Source organism: Rosa chinensis, chromosome 4 (assembly GCF_002994745.2).
Source record: "Rosa chinensis cultivar Old Blush chromosome 4, RchiOBHm-V2, whole genome shotgun sequence".
Classification (NCBI taxonomy): Eukaryota; Viridiplantae; Streptophyta; class Magnoliopsida; order Rosales; family Rosaceae; genus Rosa; species Rosa chinensis.
In genome coordinates, this window is record NC_037091.1 from 11,185,716 (window position 1) to 11,211,551 (window position 25,836).

A 25,836-nucleotide genomic window follows, 5' to 3' on the forward strand; every position below is an offset into this window, starting at 1 on the left:
ACAGCTTAAGTGGGGGAGGATGTTAGGGCCGCACTTGTAATGCCGCAAGCAACCTTGTCCAGGGTCATTAGTCAAGCCTTTGGTTGGTTTGCTTGTGTGCTAGGGATGTTTTGGTAATTTACAAATTATGTAATTTATTTTATTTAGCAATTAGTTTCCTCGACCAAGTGCATGTTTCCCACTGCCTTGCTCTTGTAAATCCGATATGCTATTTGGAAAGGGGTTCCTAGTCGGCATAGTTTGGACTATGGAACTAGTATAGGTAAGCACATGTACTTTTGCCTCCCTTATTGTCTTACCATCAATAAAAGAGGAATTATTCAATCATCTGTGTCCCGTGAGATTACTCCTTGATCTTTCATTTAGATTATTCTTTTGTTCTTCGTGGTTGCCAAACATTTATACAATTGTGTTCTTTCTTGCCGCTAGCACCCTTTTAATATCGTGTGGTTTTCATTGTTCCTTGCAAGGTACTCACTTGGCTGACTTGCTTACTCGCAAGTGCGGTGCGGTCCTCTTTGCGCATCGCAAAGTAGGCCCGTGACACTTGGTGAAGCCACGATTTTTTGATGTCGAAATGCACAATGATAGATGTAGTGAAATGGTTATTTTATTTTTATTTTTATTTTTTAAAATTTTTTATTATTGAATAGCTATACTACTTGTGGTTAAAATAAATTAATATTATATTATACTAAACTAATGGGGTGATGAGTGGATGAGGGTTAAAGCTTAGAGTTCTACATTAGCCTCTCATAAAAGCAAGAATGGACTTGAATGAATGACGCCAAATTATATCCAATTTTTCTCCCAGTATTCGGTTCATTAGGACATATATATTAGGGATAATGCTCTTTAGTTTGTTTTAGCTAATTGAGTTAGGGCATTAACTAAGAATCTAAATTACACATCAAATCCGTTAGAGCATTTAATGTTTCACTTCAATGCTTAAAGCTCTAGAGATGACAAAATCATGCAAATCAACCATTCCTAAGAAAAGGTCATTGTAAACCCCTTTCAAAACAAAAAGGTCATTGTAATGCCCAACTTCACATACAACATGCTTTCAACATTCTTAGGTTATCAGGCTAAGAACATTTTTCATGAAATGCAAATGCAAAATACCTAGATTAATAAGTTGTAAGTACAAGCATAAGATGGACTTTTAGTATGACATGCTAAAGTGATAATAAAAATTGCATCACATTAAATCGTAGCATCATGTATGATCACTAAGGGTGGATTTTGCACCCTTGAGTCCCTATTATGGTGGACACACATCAAAACCTTCCATATTTTCTCTATTTTTTTTTTTTCCATCAGTTATAAATATTATTTTTGTAATAATTATTTTATTAAATGGTAAAAATGTCAATTGAAACACTGAGAGCACGTATCAAGAAGCTAGTATACAGTAGGGAAAAATCACAAACAGTGTACGAACTTTGAATGATTCTACACTTTGTGTATCAACTTTCAAAACTATTAGATTGGTGTATCAACTTTGCATTCCGTCTATCACTTTGGTGTATGCCGTTAATTCCCCGTTAATTCCTCCATTGAGTATGCATTTTGCAGGGGTATCTTTGTCAGAAAGGAATTTCCCGCCAAATATGTTGACCAATCCCCCATATGCCCACAGCTTAGCCTCTAAGCCCTTCGACTTTCCCTCCAACATTAGTCACTTCTCCCTCCAAATTAACTAATAAGAGATAAATAGAAATACAATACCCAACTTATTTGAAATTGAAATGCCAGTTTTTATGTCTTTCAACTCAAAACTCCAAAATAAAATGGCACATCCAAGTGCAATACTGTTCATATGAATTGCTTCAAAATACAACCTCACATAATCAAGTATTCTCAAAATAGACCATAAATAAGTTCCCAAAACACCACAACAAACCAATAATGGGACTCAAACATTTGGTCATTTGCCGGAGCCATAGACATCACAAGCAAAGTATAGAGGTTGTCTAAACTAAAAAACCCTATATTAGATGAAATTAAGGCTTCCAAATGGGTCTAACGGCTCCCTCATTTGGTCCATTTTGAGGCTTCATTGACTTTATTGGGTGCATCTTGCTTGTAGTTAACTTGCCTCTCTTCATCTGGGCAATTACTTGTTGTGTTGGAACATTGAAATGCACATCCATAATTTGTTTAGCTCCAAACTTGGGCAGTTACTTGCACAATCCCACATCAACTGCTTTAGCTCCAAACTTATGTGTACGTCCATCTCCCTTGAAGTTATTGTATAAGTGCCTCACACAATGCCAATGTTCTGAGTCTGGAAACAACTCTTTGATAGCAAGCTTTAAGCCCTTTTGCTTGTTAGAAATAAACACGTAACGGCTAGAGATGTCAAGACTTAGATCCACCTTCAACAAATCCAGAAACCATGTCCAAGTATCCCTGGTTTCTATCTCCACAACCGCCCATGCTATAGGGTACATACTGTTATTTCCATCAATTCCTATGGCAGATAAAAGCTATCCTTTGTGAACTCCTTTAAGATGACAACCATCCAATCCAATTAAAGGTCTACACCCCATCTTCCAACCAATCTTCAGAGCCTCAAAACATATATAGATTCTCTTAAACCTCCTAAGCTCACCTTCCATCTCAGTATGAATGTAAACTGAGGTTCCAGGATTTGTTTTTTTCAATTCAGTTGCATAGGTCTCTAATAAGTTATATTGATCCTCAACATTGCCTTGGACTAGTTTAGCAGCCCTCATTTTGGCCCTGTAACAAGTCTGGTATCCAACTTTCATCCCAAAATCCCTACCTACAGCTAACTGAATCCTTTCTCTTGACCATTTTTCATCATTAGTGAAGCACTCCAAGTATTCTTCAGCAATGAAAGGGGCATAACAGTGATACACTTTGCGATTTAGCAGACTACATTTATGTTCCTGGACCAGAGTTCTAATTTACAAAGTTGGTGATTTCTTTGGGCCTGAAGCATAGATCTTAAAAGGACATCCCTTAGAGGTCTTGCATTTCACATTAACCTTATGCCATGTATTTAGATCAAACCTCAGCTCTTTTTTTGTTAAGACATAATGTTTTCAAACAGCTGCCTTAAAAACATTTGAGTTGGGGAAAGCCATCCCAAGCACAAATCTAGGGTTCTTCATGTCATATATTTTGTTAAACTCTTTCTATTTTGAGAACCTCCTCTTCTTCTTCACCTTAAACCCCCCAAAGTCTTCATTGGACTCAGATTCAGACTGGTCTTTACTATCAAAGCTCTCGGTGTCTTCACCTTCACCATCCGATATATATCCTGCAAACCCCATCTCTTCAAATTCTTGCACATTTTGCGGATCACCATCAACATTTCTCTGAAATATCACAAAGTCATCTTCTTCGTGGAGTTCATAGTCACTATCCATAATTAGTTCAAAGGTTGGATCTTCTACCCTATCCTCACTGTCAGTTGACCATTCGTATGTTGCATAACTCGTCTCACCCATAAATCTTGTCTTGTATCTGTTTTTGAGTTTTGGTTGTGTCTTCTTCTTGAGCCTTTGGGCAGGAGTACTTGGTAATTCGTCGGACACCTTTTTCTTTCCTTTGTCAACTTGTTTTCTAGCCTTAGATGATCCTGCTACACTTGTGCTTTGGGCTACTGGTGGTTAAGCTAGAATTGCTTGAGCATTCATTAATGGTGGCTCACTTTGTACATCTACCAAGTCTTCAATGTGATGGCCCATATAGATTAGGTGGTTCAATTCAACACCATTCTCTTCTTCTCCAACATTCTTTTTAATCCCTCCTCCCACAATAAACACTTCAATTACCCTCTTGCTTGGTATAAATGAAACCATATCTATAGCATCACTATCACTAGTTATAGGTAAAAAAAACCAGTTCCATTTTCACTTCCTGGTATTTGGAACCAATAACTGATTGGTGCCTCCTTATATCCCAAGTCAAAGGTCCAGATGTTGAACTCTGTCCAAGCCATTGTGTCTGGATCAATACCATCGACATATGCAACTTCACCTCCCCTGTACTGCCTGCGCAAACCTATGCTATAAAACCTTCCTCCATGATTTATCTTCACCGTAAAAGCTTGACTTGCAATGGGAATAAAGAGACAAGCACACATGGCAATGACAAAAAAAAAAAGGTTATAAAGCTCCTCCAAACTTGTGCAGCTTACTTAAACTACAACAAATGATTACATACTCAAATCATGATCAAAATTGCATTTTTGACTATTATATGATTATAAGGATAATCAACTCAGCTTTCTACTGGTTCTTCTTCACAATGACAAACCCAATTCTAAAACAAGGATCCAACAAAAATAACAATTGATTGATATAGAACTATAAAAGGGATAATAACAATATTAAACTATGGATAGCTTGGTTTTGCTCGGCAGGAAGATTCTTTGGTTTTGTGGGAAAGCTAGTTCAACTTCAACATAATTAAGCTTGAACCCAAAGGTGATTCAGTGGTACACCATGAGAGACTTGTAGAGTTAACCATATACATATAGTATAGTTTGCTTCCAACAGGAAGAACTACCCCTTAAGTATCCAACCCCGTTTATAATAAAATACACCCTAATTCACCTTCTTATCTCTACACTTTAAGCTGCCAATGTATGCATACATAATAAGTCACCTTCTTACCTCTACCCTTTAGCTAGGATTTATTTGTTTATTTTTTTGAGAACATCTGCTTAGCTAAGATGTAAAATTTTCACATGCAATCCAGACAAACATCAGAATTGATGCAAAAAACCTTACCATTATAAGATAGCAAAATGGGGTTTTTGGCTATAGTACAGACATAAAGACTCTTTTTTTTTTCTTTACAGACATAAAGACTCTGTTTTTCTTTCTTTCTTAAACTTCCCTTGTTGATTTTTGTTATTGAAGACAAAGCTTTGAATGCAATCACAAATGAATAGCTAAAACCACAACACATTGATACAAACACACCCAAAAGACCAAAGAACTGAAAACATTAACACCAAAGCATAAAATCAAGAGAGGCTCTCTCTTGACCAGGAGATCGAGCCAGTGTGTGAAAACAACCTAGAACAAAAGAATCGGTAAACCCCTAATCATAATCATCATATATAGAGAGAGAGAGATATATATATATATAAGCTGCTACCAATTTCTAGAGAGAAATATTTCTGGGCTTATTTCTTAGTAATGGGAGATGCAAAATCACTTACCATCCATACAAGGTGCTTCTCCATCAAACCTGAAATACTTCCAATAATTCGCCATCATCACTCGAGCTATTTGTAAAATTCGCAGATTGAATCTCACTATGCGGTATGGTTTGAGTAAACCCTAGTTTTCTCATAATCTCATAGAACCAATTGTAAGACAGAGTTGGGTTTTGACATGATCGTTTCCCTGTTTGGCGTATGGTTTGAGAAGAACAGTACCAATTTTTTCCCTCTTCTATCGAAAGGGTTTTGACATCTTCGATTCCAATAAGATGAAAATACCCTTGGAAAATGGCACATGACACATTATGTGATCCTGCTTGACGGAGGGATTAACGGCATACACCAAAGTGATAGACGGAATGCAAAGTTTATAATTTCATAATTAGATATTTAGAACCCAACTGCAATATTGATTGATTGCACAATCTTCAATTGAGCTATCTAGTATATGATTGCATGATCTTTAAAGAGTTGTCTGATATATGAACCGTTTCAATGATAGTATCACATTAATTACATAACAAAAAATATAGAATAATGTCAGACAAACATATTTCCAATTGTGTGGGATTGAATCCCTGACCGAACCTAATCTTCAATTAATTCTCAAACTCTCCTCCATGATTTTGACTAACCCTAAGAGCATCTCCAATAGTATGAATTATTTTATAGTTAAATATAGCTAAAATTGTGAAATATAGCTATTGATTTAACAATGTTGCTCCAGTAGTAGTAGCTATTTATAAATAATATACTATATTTTATCCAATCATAAACTGACATGTGGACAAAAGAGGAGAGATGAATATAACTTTTGCTTTAGCTATGCATGATTCTCTAGCTAAATATAGCTAAAGCTAAATTTAACTTAGCAATAGCTAGTCTGTTAGAGTTGAATTTTACTTTAAAAATAGTTATATATAGCTCAAATTTGAATTTAACTAGTCTGTTGGAGATGCCCGTAGAACCCATTTCCAATTTAGTTCAATGCGAGTATCTCTATTTTTTTTTTATACATATATTATTTCACCAATTATCGATTAGATATTTCAAAATACCATACAAGTTCTGAAGTATAGAATTATGTTTAAATTAACAAGTTATAAAGAACAGACCATATATTTCAAAAAAAAAAAGAAAAAGAACAGACCATAAATATGGATTAGATGAGAGCATCTCCAACAGTGATACTTATATTCATAGTTAAAAATAGCTAAAAGTGAAATATAACTAGTAACCTATTGAGTTATGCTCTATTGAGTTATGCTCCAGCAGAATACCTAAATTTCAAGTTAAATTTAGGTTTTAGTTAAATTTTCTTTTAAATTTAACTTTTGTTTAGGTATTATGCTGGAGTAGAATTTTAGCCTAAAATTAATTAAATATTAAATTTATTTTGAAATAAGTAGTCTGTTAGAGAGGCTCTGAGTGAGTATTCAGCGTACAATAAATAGCACAGAATAGCAAAGTAAAACTCAGTAAAGACCAAAAGAAAAAGGGCCCTTTCTATTTGAATTTTGATATAATAATTTTTCCAAAGTCCATATTTAAAGTGTACCCATGGAGTGGTGTGTCACCCATATCCGTGGTGTGACGGCTACGAACAAAGAGCCGCAAAGCACCACCAAAAACTCAAAACCCAAAACAACCAGTGGAGAAAATTCGATCCCTCTCCCCCAAATCTATCTCAAGGTCTCTGCTTCAATCTCTCCTCACTCTCTCGCCATTTCTCACTCTCTATCTCAACGACCCATTATTTCCATGTATCCCATTTCCGTAAAAATCTTATCTTTTTGGGGTTTTGGTGCAGATTTGAGGGGGCATTTGCAGATCTAGGGTTTTTGATTTTGTGGGTTTTGGAGGTTTAGAAACATGGCCACTCCCTTCACCATTCCCGTCACTGCTGCTCAGGTTCATGCTCTATAGACTCTGCTGCTCTCTCTGTTCTATTACAGATGGTGTGTTGAAATGAAAGTTCACGTCTTTGGTGCTTGTGTGGTTTAGGTTGGGACTTACTTTGTGGGGCAGTACTATCAAGTGCTTCAGCAGCAGCCAGACTATGTGCACCAATTCTACTCTGAATCCAGCACTATGCTTCGCATTGATGGCAACACCAGGGACACCGCCTCTGGAATGCTGGTATTCTTTTGCCTTTTGTTAGTTTAAATTCGAGTTAAAGTTTGCAACTTTATCTGAAAAAAAAAAAGACCTAGGAAGTATCGTTTCGGGTTAAAGTTTACGGCTTTATCTGAAAATGCCAAGGAAGTAGCTGAATTATGTGTTTTAAGGTTGAATTGGGTGAATGTGGGTTTATGTGTATGTATTTAAAGCAAGATGTTAAATGAATTTGTGGGCTTTTTCGGTCATTTTATGTATGAGAATTGTTGTTTGTTTTGGTGAGGTTCATATATGTACCGGTCGTTGAAAATGACTTGCTGGGTTTCTTTGATATGCAGTTGTTTTCAGTGTAGTTTAGGTGACTTTAGCAGTCGCAGAGAGTGGGCTAAGTAGTAAAGTTTTTGTTTTTCACATGCTTGGATTCTTCACCCCATTGCATTGCAACTTTATGCGGCTAAATTGGAAAAAGAGTAAGCTTGTTTGTTGTGAGGTATAGGTTGTGTTCAGGTTTTAGTTTTAACTTTTGATAACTAAAATATCTAAGTTCGCTTATTAGTTGTTAAAAACTATGACAATGATAAAGGACAACAACATATTTTGTTGGTAGCTGGTCTGGGTTTTTATTCAACTTAGGACTGACCTATTGTAATTCTATTAGGCAGCTAGTTATTGTCCTGCAGCTCTTTTAGCACTAACACATGGCAGAATGTTAATGCTCCTTTTTCTCTTTATCTGTAAGGTGGTTGAGGCTTTGACAGTCATTAGTTTGTTCTAATCATGTGGTGTTTATAAAATGATGCTGAGGGCCTTTACTTGATATAGATTTTTGCTTCTCTGTTTACGCCATTTAATCCTTTCTTTCTGTACACAACAGCAAATCCATACAGTTGTTATGTCACTCGGGTATTCTGGAGTTGAAATCAAGACAGCGCATTCTTTGGAATCTTGGAATGGAGGTGTTCTTGTGATGGTTTCTGGCTCTGTGCATTTGAAAAATTTTGGGGGGAGGAGGAACTTTGTTCAGACTTTTTTCCTTGCACCTCAGGAGAAAGGTTATTTTGTACTTAATGATATATTTCACTTCATTGATGAGGATCAAGTTCATCAGCATCCAGCAGTCTTATTAGCCCATAGCACTCTTGACTCCAAACTGAGTGCCCCTACTACAATTCCTGAGCCAGGTTTGTTTACTTATTAAGCTTTACATTGATTTTTAGAATTCCATTGGCAGCCGGGACTATAGTTTTTGCTTATATTTTTGTGAGAGGTGGGGAAAGGTTATGGTTGTTTACTAAACAAGTGTCAGGGAATTTTTGAGTATATTTACTGCATTTTGTATGGGGTTATACTTTTGTATCTCTTTACATTAGTCATAATGAGATCAATTCCATAATCAGCAACGGAAGGTCTTCTGCTTCTTGGTTTCTACTTTGTGTTCAATAATTAAGTAGTGATAGCAACTTGACTTAAAATCATGTTCATACTTCATTATGGTCTCATAAGAAAATGCCCTCAATGCCTTTTTCTTTTGGTCTCTTTGGAGCTATTTTTTGGTTAAAATGTCATTGTTTTTCCTTTTCCCGGGTTCTTAGCAACTTGATTTGTGATGGGTAGATGAGCTTTCATTGTAACATATGTGAAATCTAGTGTTTTCCATTTACTGATCATTTTATTAAACTCATGGTTTTGCAGTGGCTAATTATATGATGAGTGGAGAAACTCATACCAGAGACTATGTGGTGCCTGATGTCAATGGAAATGGTCCAGTTGACAACTATGGCTATGCAGAGCAACGGTTGCAGCAGGTTGTTGAATCTGAGAATATCATGGAGGATCCTGCTGCAGAATTGTCGAACGGTTCATTTCAAAGTGCAGTGAATGTTGTACAAGAACAGCTGCCTGCATCTGTTGAGGAACCTATTGGAGAGCCCCAGAAGCAGACCTATGCCTCTATAGTATGAACTGAACCTGTTCAACCAGAATTTGTCTTTCAAATATCATATTTTTTGTATTTGACCCAATTTGCCTGTTTGATTCTTTTTCGAAGTTACGCGTTGCTAAAGGACAACCTGCACCATCTGTAGCTCCTCAGCCTTCAGTTAACAAGAGTGCACCACCGGCTTCAGATTGGAATGACTTTTCACAGCCCATTGCATCGTCCAATGCAGTTGAAAGGCCTGTAGCAGAGACAGCAGATGAAGTTTCTGCCCTAGAAGATGAAGGTGAATCTCTTGGCTTCCTTCAATTGTTATCATTGAGCTGTGTGGTTCAGCCCCTATGAGTTATTTGAAATACTGCTCTATTCTTTTGTCATGGTGTCAAAAGCTCCTATACTTTGTTCTTTAAACAATTTCCTTTTAATTAGGCCTTTGACAGCAATATTAATAATATCTTGTTTTTTCCGATAATTTGTTTAGATGAAATCAAGTCCGTCTATGTACGAAACTTGCCACCTAACGTGGACCCATCTGAAGTTGAGGAGGAATTTGTTAATTTTGGAAAACTCAAGCAGCCTGAAGGAGTGGTCATTAGGAGTCGCAAGGTACATTTCTTAGCTTATCTCTCTCTAGTTGTATCATCATTTATCTTTCCCACTTTATTAAGCTAAAACATTCAAGTCTTCTGCAGGATGTTGGTGTTTGCTATGCATTTGTTGAATTCGAAGACATGTCTGGTGTTCGTAATGCTGTCAAGGTTGAAGATGCTCTGGAAAAGATCCATTTAGTATCCCTATTTATAAAAATTGAATTTATACAATGACTTTTCTTCTTTGCTGATCTAATTTTAATGGATTTTGGTGGGGAGATGGAGGAAAACTTCTTGTTTTATTCTTTTTCAAAATTCTTACGACCCATACCAATTTGTTGTTACTACTCATGTTTGGATAGGACACTCTCTTTACTGAATATCTTGATTTTTTTGTTCACTTTTGTAGGCCGGTAGTGTTCAGATTGCTGGGCGACAAGTATACATTGAAGAGCGGAGACCAAACAGTCACATTCCCTCTCGAATGGGAAGTAAGTTTCCTTTACCAATATTCTATGCCATCATACCACTGTTACTGTCTGGATGACAGGAATTTGCGATGTTTAACAATTCCTGGATTACTAATTTGTCGCAACCACAGTGGCCTTCAGGTAGCCACACTGATTGGTTGTAACACCAAGCCACCCTTTACATTTGGTTCGGGGGTTGGATCTATATTCAACCAGGGCCAATGTTTTGTTGCACTATATCCTAATTGTGATTCTGAGGGCCATTGCATTTGATTTTGGGGTGTTATGTGTAGATTGTTATAATAAGGAAGCTCTGGTGATGATTTCTTTTGAAACCCTTTGTCAGTATGACTAGTTAGTGTAATAGATAGTAATTTTGTTACCACACCTGGAAAAAGATACTTGATCTTTGTTTGTGATAATATGTTATGGTCTTTTGCTGTTTGTTCTCTCTACTATTCAGGACTTCATATAAAAATTTAGTTCTTGTTGTAATTATTGTGACTGAATTATGAACAGGAGGAAGGGGTAGAGGAAGGGGCAGCTACCAATCAGAGGTGCCAAGAGGTCGTTTTGTCTCTCGGAATTTTGGGAGGAGTGGAAGCTACGATGGAGGTGACCAGGACTACGGCAGACCAAGAGGAAATGGATTCTATCGTCCAAGTGGCCGACAAGACAGGGCAAACCCAAGCTACCAATCGTCAAGAAACGGGCAATATTCATCTGAGTACTAATTAAGATTATTTTACGAAGAGAAGGAAATTTTGGGTTAGCAGATAACCTTTATTAATTTCAAGAACTATATAATGGAATTTCCTAGAGTTGCTTAGCTTAGATGTGATGGGCATGTGAATCATATTTTTCTAAAGAAGGGGTTGTTTAATACCCGGTGACATAATTTAATAGGTGATCTTTTTGGAATTTTGCGGTCATGTGTTCCTACTGAAATCTTGTGGTGTCCTTGCTGGTTTAAGTTTGTTAATGTGGATACATCCTTTCATTTAGTTACTTGATGTCTCATATTTGGAGCTTGACTACCATCAGTTTGTGAAGGATGGGGGAAACAACTTAAATGCAAAACAAGCGTTGCATTGCTGTGTTTTTGGCACCAAGTAATAAATTCTACCAAGAGCTCAGGAAGAAAAAAGGGCCAAAATATTAGTTTGTTCCTACAATACATGAATACATAATTTCACAATATCATTGTGTTTTTATGGTCAAGCATAACCTACATACAGAGTTGGGTGCAACTGTGCAGGTCGTATACAATTGACCAAAAACATGGTGGCTTCTTTAAAGAACAATTTTAACATAAAAAAAATGCTCACTTGACCAACTTCTATGGCCACCAAATTTATCAGTTGTAAACTTCTAATACAGGTATATCTACAGCTGCTGACCCAATGAAGCACCAGAAACTGGTTTCCAGTGTTTTTGTAGTCCTGCACTCTGACAGGATTTCAGGCATGTGCAGTTCTCATGGCTACGCCTTGTACAAGATGAAGTTGAATATATGCCCTTCTGTTACTCTATCCTCGCAATAGTCAGTCATCTTCTTCGTTTTCCCAGAGAAAATGAGCATACGCCCCAAGAACATAGCTGAACACAACAGTACAGAATATTGAAGAGGTGATTTAGTCACTAAAACCACTATGAAATCACAGGTTTATCACATATCAAATGTTGTTCTAGTGGATTATTTGGTGATTAAAGATGGTCTATCATCATTATTTACATTTAAAAAACTCGCTAGGTATATCACTGTCCATATGCCCATTACACGCCATACGTTACATCTGAAGGAGAATCTTTTTATATCGGAGAGAATATGGGAAATTGTTCTTCAAAATGCAGAGTGAGATATTGATGATCATGTAAAAATGTGTACCTATCTTCAGCAGTAGCTTCAACTGCTCGCTCAAAGTAAGACGTTGCTTTCTTACTGTCATGATGAAGTTCCCAAACCAGTTGAGCATACTGTGCCAAGATCTCACCATCATTAGGATCAGCTACTGTGGCACGCAGATAGTATTCCTCTGCGCTGTGAAGGTCTCCCTTGGTCTGTAGGCAATCAGTATAATGTTACCCCATATGACTAATAAACAGAAAACAATGCAGCAAATCCAATGTCCAATCACAAGATGAAACATGAAATATATCAAGAACGATGAGGAAAGAAGATTCCTGCTTATTAATAACTGAAAGCAAGGTTCAATCCAATCTCTCTCTGCCTATTTCCATTAGTTTAGTAACCAAAGTTCTTAAGAAAGTTGCATATGCGCCTGGCAGGTCCTCACTTCCATGGAACTAACTTTATATCAACAAAGTATAAGCCACCTATGGTCTCGTTCTGGTCTACCTAGCTTAAAAACTATATGTTTAGTGCTTCTGCACTCACAAGTCTGCTGTAAATGATAAGAAATGTTGTTTACACTTACAAGTTGTTTACAATAATCACAGAAGTGTCGATAAGTTTTTGCATGCTCCTGTTTCAATAAGCAAATGTGCATTCAACCCACTATTGTATTATGACAGTACAGGAACATACCAGGTGAAAAGTAAAGTATGAGCCACCTATGTTCTCATTCTGGTCTACCTAGATTAAAAACTATATGTTTGGTGCTTCTGCACTAAAAAGTCTGCTGTAAATGATAAGAAATGTTCTTTACACTTGCAAGTTGTTCATAATAATCACAGAAGTGTCGATAAGTTTTTGCATGCTCCTGTTTCAATAAGCAAATGTGCATTCAACCCACTACTATATTATGGACAGTGCAGAAACATACTAAGTGAAATGTAAAGTATATCAAGCTAACCCTGTGAACATTATTGCTTTTCATGCCAAGAAATTTTTGGACTGTAACCAAGAGGAGAACCGGGAAAATCACTTTGAAAAATAATAACTCAGATCTGAGGCAAAATAAACTGTATGTAGGTGTATGGGATCTACTTTTTATTTGTGTTCTACAATAGCCATATTTTTCAGAAGTGTTCATAAGAGAAACCCAGATGTGAATATGCACGTATCTCACCTGGCACAAGAACTCGGCGTAGTTTCTTAGAAGCAAAGCATTCTTGGGATTCTCTTGAATCCTGGTCTTGTAGTTCTCCTCATCATCAATCTCATTCCCTGTTGAAATGTGCCCCCTTATGATTTCTTCATTGGTGTCTTTGTTTTCAAGTTTATTCATATTTTGACCATTGTTGACCTGCATTTATTCAAAAATGTATTAGATTGAAGACAACAATGTAGGAATTCTCAAATGGCATCATAAAGAACAAAAAATCACCTGAATCTGATCTTGACCTGCTTCGTCTTCTTCCAGGTCATCGTCTATTTCCCAGAGGAAACTAGCATATGCTGCAAGAACATGACTGGAAACACGAATGAAATGATTAACTTTTCAAGTTTATATTGGGATTAACTAACCTGGAATTTAACCCAATTCATAAATTATCTAAAACTGTCGGTGTCTGTTTAGATTTCCATTTTGTTGGAGATGCAATGAAAGAAGGAAACAATCACCTATCATCAGGACTAGCTTGAGCTGCACGTTCAAAGTAACTCAAGGCTCTATCTTGGTCATGACGGAGCTGCCAAACCAGTTTAGCATACTGCACTAAAACCTCACCATCTTCGGGATTCGCTTGTGTAGAGCGGAAATAGTAGTCTTCAGCACCGTGTAAATCTCCCTTAGACTGCCATTGGAAGTATTAGTACATTATGCACGAATTAGCAACCAAACTTAGTCAAAAAACTACAGTCTAGTATGTAAATAAAAAACTTCCCCAGGAAATCATAATAAGTCATGTTCACAGGTAAAATTTGTGTGCTCCCTGGTAGTGATAGAGGCAAAGGATTTGTTCAACCAAAATAACTTAAACCCTACTTAAGGGGAATAATGGAACCTGAACAAAAGTCACACCAAAACACCAACAAGTCTACGATAATGGAAAGAACAGAAGCAGCAACACTCCTAGGCTACATGCTTCCCCGGCCTGCCACAACCACTGGTTGTGATGCATACAGATTGACCTACTGAATTACTGAAACTGGGAATTTAGGCATGTGATTGCTTTTTGATCAGTGGATCGAAATATATCACATCAGTATATCCTAGTTTTAAGAATTGAAAATTGGTATCTGTATCAGTTATACACTTCTATATGTCCTTAATGCTAAACATAGCTCCTTCAATTCAATATGATAATCACAAATTTAAGCACAGTATACCTGTAAAACTTGAGCATAATTTCTAAGGAACAAAGGGTGGCAGGGATATTCATCAACCATCTTCTTATAATACTCTTCCGGATTGCCGTTCTCATCAATTTCTGGCATAGGAAAATCATCACCACCATCAAAACCAAAACCACCAGTATCAAACCCAAGCCCTGTTGCAAGATACATAGGAGGACTGGGAGGTTGTACTTGATCTTCTTCCTCCTCCTCACCTTCCTCCTTAATGAATCCCATACTCTTGTCTCCAAATCTGAAGTCACGAGTCCCTCCAATTCTATCTTCTATTGTAATAGTTCTCTCCAATAGTTGTTGATTTGATTCTCGAAACTCATCAACATCCGAGTTAAATATCGAAAGAGATGGGGCTGTCTGCAGCATTGAATCGTTTTGGTCATCTAAAGACTGTGTTGGTGTCACTGAACTCTTAAGCTCTTCCATCTGACAAGAACTATAGACTAGTCCTTCTGAGTTTCCTTCAGATGGGGCTCGCCGAAAAGCTCAGATGCCTGAAGTTTTGGATCAGAATAGGGTTCCAAATGAGATTGCAAAGCTTTGTGCCTCAAACCTGTGAATGAAATTAACTATGTGAAATCTTTTAAACTAAATAGAACCAAAACCTCCCATTAAACTTCAAACTTGTTAGAAGCTGGATCTGGGTTGGGCATTTTGACAATCAGATAGAGATCACAGTTGCCTATGGTGATAAATAAATATCCAATCTACAACTTCAAATGCCAACAGCTCAGCCAGAGCTGTACTAGCTTGATTTTGGAAAGAACATGATTTGGGATCTGGGAAAATCCCAATTATTTATATATTGCATTCATTTTTTTATTAATCCAAAACAAGCAACAAGAACATGTGACCCCATTTCTCTGGGGATGATGAACATGTGATCCCTATTCCATAAATAAGAAAGCTTGTGAGCAAATTAAGCTTCTTTTTCTGATAAAGAACTAGTGGGTCACATGCTTTGGATCAAATTATAACTGGGTTTTATGCATTAGCAAGAACAGAGAATAGTCACAGTGTTTCAAGATTTTGCTAATTCTGGAAAAATGAACATGAAACTAAACAATTATATGTACATACCTGTCTCATTGCCTTTGCTACCTTCTTTCCTTTACATGTAAGGAAAGAAGGCTAAGCTGAACATTGTATTTGAAGGTACTTCAATATTTGAGAGGTATAGAGAAGAAGAGTGAAAGAGCTTGATTTTGGGTTAAGCAGACATTGCAGAGTAGGGGTTGGCCTTTTTGTTTAGTTGTTGAATTTGTCATTGAAGGATGTGACGTGATGGGGAGAGATATGTGAGCTTAGCCGTTGAGTAGTACATTAACCTTGGAACTTCTTTGGTTGGTGTCTCGGAGAGACAGCAGCAAGTGCCACGTGTACGGTCACGGGAAGAAAGGTGTCATGATTCCAAATGAGTTGAGCAACAGGCCAAAAACTTTGCTGATCATGAGTCATGGCTATGGGCCTCTAATATTTGCATTTGAGCGGATAGGTCATACAGTCATAGCTGATAAGACCATCTTTGTGTTTCTCCTTTCTTCGAGTATAGTCATCAAATTCAGGATATGAGACTATGAGTCGACACGATGTATAGAAAAATTTGATCTATGGTAGACTAGTTTCATGTAACGATAGACCAGTCTACCACTATATGAGATTAGTCTTACGAGAGGATCGAGTTCACTTAAACTCATCAATTTTGTCATAGAAAGATTTTTACAATCTGTCCGGTTCTTTGAAAACTAGGCATCCCTCGATATTGCAGAATTTTGACTCCCACATTACTTCCTTCTTAGGAATGTCAGTTTTTGTTGCGAAGTTGGGTTCCATGAACTCTCCTTTTTTCTCAACTTTCTCTGAGTTTCACACTACTCATTTTCCTTCGCGGGTAGAATCTCAAAAACCACTTGGCCAAAAAACCTTATTTGCTTTTACAAACAAGCTTGGGGTGCAGTTGCTATTTCTAATCAATCATTCAAGTTTAATTGATGAATGGAGTTGTTGGGATTTGGCTACTACTACTGTAGATTTATTGTCGCTGGTACTAGTTGGGTGCCCTTTTCAAGACCTCTTGAAATGGATTCACCGATGGTGAAATGATATATCGATGTTTCATGGAGGTGGTACAAAATCAAAGATACTAAAGTGTTTGGACTGTGGCGCTTTTTGAGCATGTTTTTTGTTCGTTGGAGTTCAAAGAATTTTTTGGAGATGGATGCTCAGGGTATTCTATCTACTGTTATATGGTGTGAAACTTGTTTTGTGCGGTGGAAAGTGCATTGATAGAGGAAGCGAGGACCTTATTTTCGCTTCTTCTTCACAGTTACCTCTAGGAAATGTATTTAGGCAGCGCATATTTTAGTTAGGATCGCGCTTTTGTTTCCTGCATTTCAAGTTAGGGTAGAGGAAGAACCACAATGGTTTTTCCCATGTACTTATATTTGTTGTAACTATCTCAATTGTGTGATGCAACTTTCTTTCCTCCTCAAAAAAGAAAAGGAAAAAAAAAATTAAGCCATTAACTTTAAGCATAAATCCAAGAGCAGTTATTCTGATACGAGAGTTTTCGATCTCTCTCGACTCTTTCAAGTATAGCTGTGTTCGACTACCTGCTTTGTTTCTTTACAGTTCCTCTCCTTCTCTCTACCTCTCCTCCTTCTCGTACCCATTCTTTTGTCTCTTTTTCTTCCTCATAGGCAAATAGCCTTCGTAACAATGTCAACGGTTGTGGATCACACCTTGTACTTGGCAACTGCCCTTGCTCTTTTAAATGAGGGGGCTGAGTACAAACAGACGATGACGGTGATAGTGGTGGAGGGCGGGTTCGACTCTTGCGGTTGTTGATTCAGCTATGCTTTCTTCGGGTGGGATCGACGAGGTTGGTTCAAAGCCTCGTGGTGGTGGTTTTAGATCAGTGAAAGGCGGTATGGATGATTTCATGTGCCCTAGGGTTAGGTTTTGGTGTTTTTTTTTTTTTTTTTGAGAAAGTGAATTGCATTTATAAGCAATCTAGATAGTTACATCAAATCTAAGTACATTGGAGAGCCATTGTGGCCCTTCCTCAACCCAAACTTGAAATGCAGGAAACAAAAGTGTTTTTTTGGCTAAACTATGCGCTGCCTGATTACATTTCCTAGGGCTATTTGTACAAATTACTGAAGAGAAGAAATGGAAAAGGTTTCACACTTCTTCAACCAAAGCACCTTCAATCGACAAATCAACATCAGTAGCATTCAAAGCATTGATTACTCCCAAAGCATCCATTTCCAAAATGATATCTGTCAATTGAAAACCTACCTAGATAATAGTTTGAAAACCCAACACTGCTGCATATAACTCCGTAGCTTTGACAGAGAAACCACCCTTCATCCCCTTTGAAACTGCTAGCATTAGATCACCATTCTCATTACGGAGGACCGCTCCCAATCCCCGCAAATCAAGCTCAAAATTTATTGCACCATCCACATTCAGTTTTAGAAAAGGAAAAGGAGGTTGTGTCCAACTAACCTGGGCAGTAGGTCTTCTAACAAAACAACAAGATTGTAATTGTTGCTCTTGGAAATCTTGTTGAAACTTTAAAGCATGGGCATATAGAAAATGAGGGTTGAACCGTTTATAAGTGAAAATTGCATCATTCCTAGCCTCCCAAATGCTTCTACAAATTAGAATCACCAAAGTAAGAGTTGAAATTGCAAGTCTAAACAAGTCCGTGAAGGTTCCAATCCACGTACAGCCCATTACACTCTTAAAAGGAGTAAGCCTCCAAACTTCTTTAGCTTTTGGACAAGACCAAAGGACATGTAGAATACTCTCTTCTTGTCCCTGGCATCTCGAGCAAATGGAAGAACCAAGAAGATGTCGACGGGGAAGAGAGAAAGTTGTTGGCAAGATTTCATGAAGCACCCTCCAAAGAAAGATTTTTGCTCCTTCTGGAATTTTCAATTTCCACATAACTTGCCAAATCAAATCCACTTGAACGGAAGAGCTCCCCTCATGACCTCCACTTCGTAGCCTCATATTCTGAGAAAGCTGGTAATCACTCTTCACAGTATAAACTCCCGTGTTAGTATAGTGCCAAATTAATTTATCTGGACAAGGAGTAATAGGCAAAGGAATGGAACAAATAGCCGCCACCTCCGTCTCCCAAAATGATTCTAAAATAAGTTCTAAGTTCAAAGTTCCAAGTACCATTTGAAATTTAATCAGAAACAGGGCAATTGAAGAGTAGGTTTGGAGGTGATGAAATGCGAAAAGAGTAAGGAATTGGCACCTAGGCATCAAAATAAATCATAATGGATGTTCCATCACCAATCCTCCACCTCAAACCAGAGAGCAGCAGTGTTCTACCCCATAATAGTGACCTCCAAATCAGTGAACAAGACAGCCCAACCCTTGCATTTAAAAAGGAAGAATGGGGAAAATATCTGCATTTATAAATCTGGGAGACCAATAAATCTGGTGAAGAAAACAAGAGCCAACATTGCTTGGCAAGCAACCCCTGGTTAAAATCAACAAAGTCCCGAAACCCCAAACCGCCCTTCTTCTTATTTCGACAAGGAGAACTCCATTTCAACCAGTGCAATCCCTTCTTACCTCTCTTAAGACCCCACAAAAACCGAGCCGATAATCCTGAAAGATTGTGGCAATGATACAAAGGCAAGCGGAAAACACTTATAGAATAGGAGGGTAATACTTGAACAACTGATTTTAAGGGGACCATCTTTCTAGCCTGTGAGAGTTTTTTCTCTTTCCAGCCATTTAACTTGTGCCAAATTCTGTCCCTAACAGATTTAAACAGAGTCCTTTTACCTCTGCCTGCAAGAGTGGGGAGTCCCAGGTACCGCTCATGGCAATCAACTACACGAATCTCTAAGCAGGAGCTGATGAAATCTTGAAAAACCGAGTCAACATTAGGACTGAAAGATAAGGCAGACTTCTGGTAATTGATCTGTTGCCCTGAAACTTCCTCATAAATGCTGAAAATATCCATCAGAACTTGTGGTGTAGTAGAAGTGGCATTCAAGAAAAGCAAGCTATCATCTGCATAGAGAAGATGGGATATTGGTGGGGCAGAAGGTGAAACTTTAATACCAGACAACAACCCTGATAATTTTGCTTGTCTTAGTAAACTTGAGAAACCCTCTCCAATTAGCAAAAAAAAGATACGGAGATAGTGGAAAACCTTGTCGGATTCCTCTACCCTGAGTGATATGGCCAATAGGGTTCCCATTCCGCAACACCGAAAAGCAGACTTGGGATTGGGAGCACATTAGTCCTTTAATTTATTTTGTTTTATTTAATAATGGAAACGGTCCACTACAAGGAATAACTATAAGGCCAATTAAGAATTTAATGTTCATAATTCCCCAGCTCTTATTCCTTGTATTTGAGGGTACATAAAGTAGAGAACTTTTTTTCTCTGGGCCACTTTGTAACAGGTGTCTTTGTAATATTGTCATCCGGCTTAATGAAGTGTTCTTGTTTCTTCTAAATAAATAACAAATAAAAAAAATCCAAGAGCACCATATGTGTTTCAGTCCCCAAAATAAGATACCACCATATGTTGTGCAATTGAATCCGCCTACCTCACTTCTAATTTCATATAGTATTGATATTGTCCTAATGTTATCATTTTTTTATACTGATAGATGTAGCATTTTAACCTAAAAGGCTTCAATACTATCAGAAGCAAACTACCCCAAGTGTATGCCAACAAGGGTTGGCAGAGATAGTAAGGTACTAGCTTGAGTGAAACCTCCACCCACGTTCGAGCCCCAACATTCACAGGTCTTTCTCGTTAGTAGGTTGCTAAGTACTGGAGTCCTACAAGAGCCATGTGACGCTGGTGAGGGTGTCAGGTTCCTAAGAGTCTGCATCATCATGAGCCTGATTGCCGAATATATGTCTACAGGCTTTCAAAGTGGAAACCTTGGGCCTACAGAGTTTGACTGCTTTCACTTGATAATTGGTGCTGGACTCAAATGTGAGTTGGGTTCTTGAAGGACACGGATGATTTATAATGTCCCTGGGTTGTTGGGTTGCCTCCTCGTTCAAATACTCTTGTTCAGGAAAAAGAAAAGAAAAAAAAACTATCAAAGTATATTCTTTCTATTGTTGAATCTTTTTTTCTGATGTCGGATTTCGTATCTTTTGTTTATTTTGCACCAACTGTTGAGTTATGTCATGGACTCATGGTTGATGGTTCCTTGCAACCTAGCTAGAAATAACCTTTGAGTTGACTTCACCGCATTTGTAATACCTTAATCCTAATCTTCATTTTGTTGTAGAGAATTGGATAATTGTATTGTATTCATCTCACCATGAGGTTTATATAGGGTTACATCATGTATGCAAAAGGCAATACATAATATCTATACTAATCAATCGCACATTACAAGTATGTCAATCGCATACATTACGAGTCTGTCAATCACATACATTACGAGTCTGTCAATCGCATACATTACGCAATACCTATTGCATGAATAGTCATTATCATTTACAACACTCCCCTTAGATATTCCATGTCAATAGTGTTGCCTCTGCCATGCGCTTTTAAGTTGCCTCGTCAAAAACCTTGCCAAGTAATAAAAACCCTGTGGGAAAAAACAACATTGGTCGAAGAAGAAAAAGAGCACAACGCGCGTGAATGTGGACTAGTAGACATCCTTCCACATTCCCCCTTGTGCCGCTCAAATTTGGTGATGACGTTTTGATCGTTGCCTCACTAAAAACCTTGTCAGGTAACAAAAACCTTGTGGGACAAAAATAACCCTGGTCGAAGGGCAAAAAGAGCACAACACGTCCTTCACTCTTCGAGATCGAACATGTAGACATCATACCTCCCCCTGATGTCAAGGTCTCCCCCTGATTTCTACAATTATGGGAGTTCGGATAACTTTCTTAATCCAATGCTCTTCACATGTTTCTCAAAAGTGGATTTAAGTAACGACTTGGTAAACAAGTCCGCTACATTATCCTCTGAACGGATTTGATTCACTTCAATATTTAGAAGTGTTTGTTGTTGTTGATTGTAAAAGAACTTAGGCGATATATGCTTGGTGTTGTCGCCCTGGATAAAACCTAACTTCATTTGCTGAATACAAGCTGCATTATCTTCATACATGCATGTAGGTTCATCTGTGGTAGACTTCAAACCACAAGTTCCTCGAATGTGTCTAACTACAGACCTTAGCCATATGCATTCTCGCACGACTTCATGTAGAGCGATAATCTCTGCATGATTTGAGGAAGTAGCAACAAGGGTCTGCTTTGTAGACCTCCCAAATAGCAAAGTGATTCCCATAGTAAAGACATAACCCGTTTGGGAGCGACCTTTGTGAGGGTCAGAGAGATACCCTACATCAGCAAAACCCATCAAGGCATCGTTGTCATTTTGATGGAAGGGAGGAGGAGCGCGGAAGGTGGCGTTTTGCCTTGTGGAGTCCGATCCCACACTTCCGTTATTTCTTTTCTCTCTGTAGGGATAGAACAAGCTCATATCAATCGTACCTCTCAAGTATCAAAAGATTGTCTTTATGCCAATCCAATGGAGGCGTGTTGGCGCAGAACTGTGTCGAGCTAACAAGTTCACTGCGAATGAGATGTCCGGTCTTGTGCATTGAGTTAAGTACAATAATGCGCCTATTGCACTTAGATAGGGCACTTCAGCCTCTAATAAGTCTCCGTCCTCATCCCTTGGATGAAACGGATCTTTTTCAGGCTCAAGACTACGACCGATCATGGGAGTACTCACAGACTTTTCTTTATCTTCATTAAAGCGCCTTAATAATTTTTGAGTATGCTGACTGATGGATCATAATCCCATCGATCACTACGGTGCTCGAGTTCTAGTCCGAGGCAAAACTGTGTTTTCCCAAGATCTTTCATCTCAAATTCAGATTTCAAGTACTTAGCAGTTTCCTTTAACTCATCTAGAGTTCCAATTAGGTTCAAGTCATCGACATAAACTGTTACAATTGCAAATCCGGAACTTGTCCTCTTTATAAACATGCATGGACATATTTCATTGTTGACATATCCCTTCCCAATCAAGTAGTCACTTAGACGGTTATACCACATCCATCCGGATTGTTTCAATCCATATAGTGAGTGTCTCAATCTTATTGAAATGCGCTCCGTGGTTTAGAGTCACTTGACTTGGGTAATTGAAGTCCATCTGAAACCTTCATATATATCTCTGAATCTAGATCCCCATAGAGATATGCTGTAACCACATCCATAAGCTGCATGTCAAGTTTTTCGGAAACTACCAAACTGACAAGGTAGCGGAACGTTATAACATCCATTACGGAAGAATATGTCTCCTCATAGTCGATTCCAGGGCGTTATGAGATACCTTGCGCCACAAGGCGGGCTTTATATCTAACAACCTCATTTTTCTCATTATGCTTTCTAACAAAGACCCATATATGGCCAACAGGCTTTATACTTGGGGGTGTCAGCGTTATAGGCCCAAATACCTGTCTCTTTGTTAGTGAATCCAATTCAACCTGGATCGCATCTTTCCATTTAGACCAGTCTGCTCTTCGTTGACATTCCTCAACAGAGCAAGGTTTGATATCATCATGTTCTATAATTCCTTGAGCAATAGAATATTGGAACACATCATCAAGGATAATAGAATCTCGATTCAACGTCTCATGTACACTAGTGTAATTCATGGAGATCTCCCTATTCCCTGGAATTGGTTCTAATAATGGAGTGTCCCCCAATGATGTCTTTTCGACATAACCATAATCCGGAATATCTTCATGAGACGGGTTATTTATGTCGATGATTAATAGATATTTCTATGCCAAACTCTCTTTCTTTCTCGGGCGAGAATCCATCGAACCTTTGGGCCTCCCACTTTTCCTTGCTGGGAGCAAGGCCTAAGCCATATTACCATCCCTATTAGTGGTGGAGGCGCCATGCCCAATACCCCTAGGGGTGGAGCCATGTCCATGATTTTTAGGGACATCAATCCTTGCAGGCACGTTTGCAGCAAGTATATGTGATCTTGTCACTTTAGCGATATCAGAAAACGCATCAGGCATAAAGTCTGCTACGTTCTGAAGATCGAGTATTCTCCGCACTTCAATTTCAGACTGTGCGGTTCAGGAATCAAGATGAGACAAAGTGGGGACAGACCACGACAATTCCTGTTGTTCCTGTTGAACATTATTGTTCCTATCTCCCCCTAACGACTGGAAGACTGTCTCATCAAAGTGACAATCTGCAAATCTAGCAGGAAATAGATCGCCTGTCAAGGGTTCTAAGTAGCAGATAATGGTTGGAGAGTCATATCCAACATAAATGCCTAATCGTCTTTGAGGACCCATTTTGGTGCGCTGTGGTGGCACAATTGGCACATAAACTGTACACCCAAATATGCGTAAGTATGAGACATCAGGCTCATATCCAGTAACCATTTGGGATCAGAAAAGGGTTGAGTGGCAGTAGGCCTCAGACGAATGAGCACAGCTGCATGCAATATTGCATAGCCCCAAGCAGAAACAGGGAGATTGGTGCGCATAACCAATGCTCTAGCAACCATTTGAAGTCTTTTAATGGCAGCTTCTGCGAGACCATTTTGGGTGTGAACATGAGGAACAGGGTGTTCAACCTCAATCCTAATGGACATACAATAGTCATCAAACGTTTTTGATGTAAACTCTCCAGCATTGTGAAGACGAATTGACTTAATGGGATGATCAGGGTGGTGAGCCCTTAATTTAATGATTTGTACTAGGAGTTTAGCAAATGCATCATTTCTTGTGGACAATAGCATGACATGTGACCATCGTGTTGATGCATCAACTAACACCATAAAATATCTAAATGGTCCGCAAGTTAGTTGAATAGGTCCACAAATATCACCTTGGATTCTTTGTAAGAATGGAATATTTTCTTTAGTGTCCTTTACATAGGATGGTCTCGATCCTAATTTGTTAAAGAGCAGGCTTTGCAAAACGAAAGATGGGCTTTAGAAGCAACCAGGGAAGTATCCGGTTGAGCCACAAAGTCACAATTGACTTTAGAAGTAGAAAAATGAACCAAGGAGGTATTGGTGGCGTCAATACCACTTTTGGGCCGCAGGGGGTAGGCGGCCCCAACCCTACCTTTGATCGAATTTTGGTTCTGACTTCTTTTCGTTTTGAAAAATGGATGTCCGTGTGAAGTCTTTAATATACAGATCATCATATCACGACCTGGGTGTCCCAAACGATCATGCCAAAACGTATATGTGTCAGAATCTCATAAGTCATCTCTCATGACATGGTTGGATTCAATAATTGTAATAGTGGTTGCATACAACCCACTAGATCATACAACCCACTAGATCGACACATAAGTTTCTCTAATACTCGTTTATGTCCGTAGTCATTAGAGGTGATGCAAAGGAACTCTTGTCCATTCTCACATTGTGTTTCCACATGAAAACCATTGACTCTTATATTTTTAAAACTCAATAGGGTCCTTCCAGTCCTAGGAGCATATAGAGCTTTGGTGACATTAATACTTGTGTCATTTGACAACATAAATTGAGCTGGTCCTCGACCATGAATCAATTGTGATGGTCCAGCCATCGTAGTCACAGAAGATCGAGTAGGCGTCATCCATAGAAATAGTTGCCTATGTTGCAATATAGTATGTGTGGTGCCACTATCAACAAGGCATTCCAACTCTCCAGGAAACATACTGAAAAATAATAAAGTTCGGAATTAAAACATGTCCATGACATCGAATAATAATACGATACTTTATTAATAAAGATAGCCAATGATTACATCAAAGGTCCCAAAAAGTCTAATCCAAAATAAAATCAAACTAAGACACATTGTAGTCACTCTATCCGTTTGGTAACTCCAATCAAATATGACCAGGAAAGTAGAGAGAGATGTTAGTGGAGCGAGGCTCAAAACGACTCCAATAGGGCTGAAATTTGGAGGTCAGATAAAAGAGGCAGAGACGAACAACTTTGATGAATGAAGGATTTTGATCTGAGGTCCCAATCAAGACGTTTAGGGGCGTGCAAACAGACTGATTTGCACAAGAACGAGCGTGCTGCTGTGCTGCAGGGGCAGCAGGCGTGCGACGATGATGCAGGGGCAATAGGAGGGCAATAGGAGGCACACGGGTGCTCAAGGGCTGCAGGAGCAGCGCACACTATGGCTAGCTAGGGCTAGGAGCTTGCGGCAGTTTTTGGTGAAAGAAATTTTGGGTGTTAGGTTTTTTTTTTCTGGCTAGGG

At 38.4% G+C, this 25,836-nt stretch overlaps 2 protein-coding genes across 2 annotated transcripts; one reads left to right on the forward strand and one right to left on the reverse strand.

The window, feature by feature from the left end:
- The first annotated feature begins 6,760 nt into the window (after positions 1-6,760).
- On the forward strand, positions 6,761-11,255 carry LOC112197122 (nuclear transport factor 2). The gene is made up of 10 exons (XM_024337693.2): positions 6,761-6,901; positions 7,020-7,120; positions 7,214-7,348; positions 8,202-8,508; positions 9,020-9,282; positions 9,375-9,549; positions 9,745-9,869; positions 9,956-10,021; positions 10,263-10,344; positions 10,843-11,255. Exons 2-10 carry the CDS (start codon positions 7,082-7,084, stop codon positions 11,055-11,057), a joined length of 1,407 nt encoding a protein of 468 aa, XP_024193461.1. The 5' UTR covers positions 6,761-6,901; positions 7,020-7,081; the 3' UTR covers positions 11,058-11,255.
- Positions 11,256-11,459: 204 nt separating this feature from the next.
- LOC112197123 lies at positions 11,460-15,882 on the reverse strand. Its single transcript, XM_024337696.2, has 7 exons — positions 15,659-15,882; positions 14,558-15,131; positions 13,850-14,022; positions 13,614-13,698; positions 13,356-13,532; positions 12,212-12,384; positions 11,460-11,922 (listed from the first exon to the last, which is right to left on the reverse strand). Exons 2-7 carry the CDS (start codon positions 15,002-15,004, stop codon positions 11,868-11,870), a joined length of 1,110 nt encoding a protein of 369 aa, XP_024193464.1. The 5' UTR covers positions 15,005-15,131; positions 15,659-15,882; the 3' UTR covers positions 11,460-11,867.
- Positions 15,883-25,836: the final 9,954 nt, after the last annotated feature.

Bases quoted from the DNA above. Each gene is read 5' to 3' on its own strand.
- LOC112197122 (XM_024337693.2), top strand. From the start codon at position 7,082: ATGGCCACTCCCTTCACCATTCCCGTCACTGCTGCTCAG. The intron at 8,509-9,019 runs GTTTGTTTACTT...ATGGTTTTGCAG, and splicing joins TACTACAATTCCTGAGCCAG to TGGCTAATTATATGATGAGT. The intron at 9,283-9,374 runs GTATGAACTGAA...TCTTTTTCGAAG, and splicing joins AGCAGACCTATGCCTCTATA to TTACGCGTTGCTAAAGGACA.
- LOC112197123 (XM_024337696.2), bottom strand. From the start codon at position 15,004: ATGGAAGAGCTTAAGAGTTCAGTGACACCAACACAGTCTTTAGATGAC. The intron at 12,385-13,355 runs GTGAGATACGTG...GATTGCCTACAG, and splicing joins ACGCCGAGTTCTTGTGCCAG to ACCAAGGGAGACCTTCACAG. The intron at 11,923-12,211 runs GTACACATTTTT...TGTTGTGTTCAG, and splicing joins GAAGCTACTGCTGAAGATAG to CTATGTTCTTGGGGCGTATG.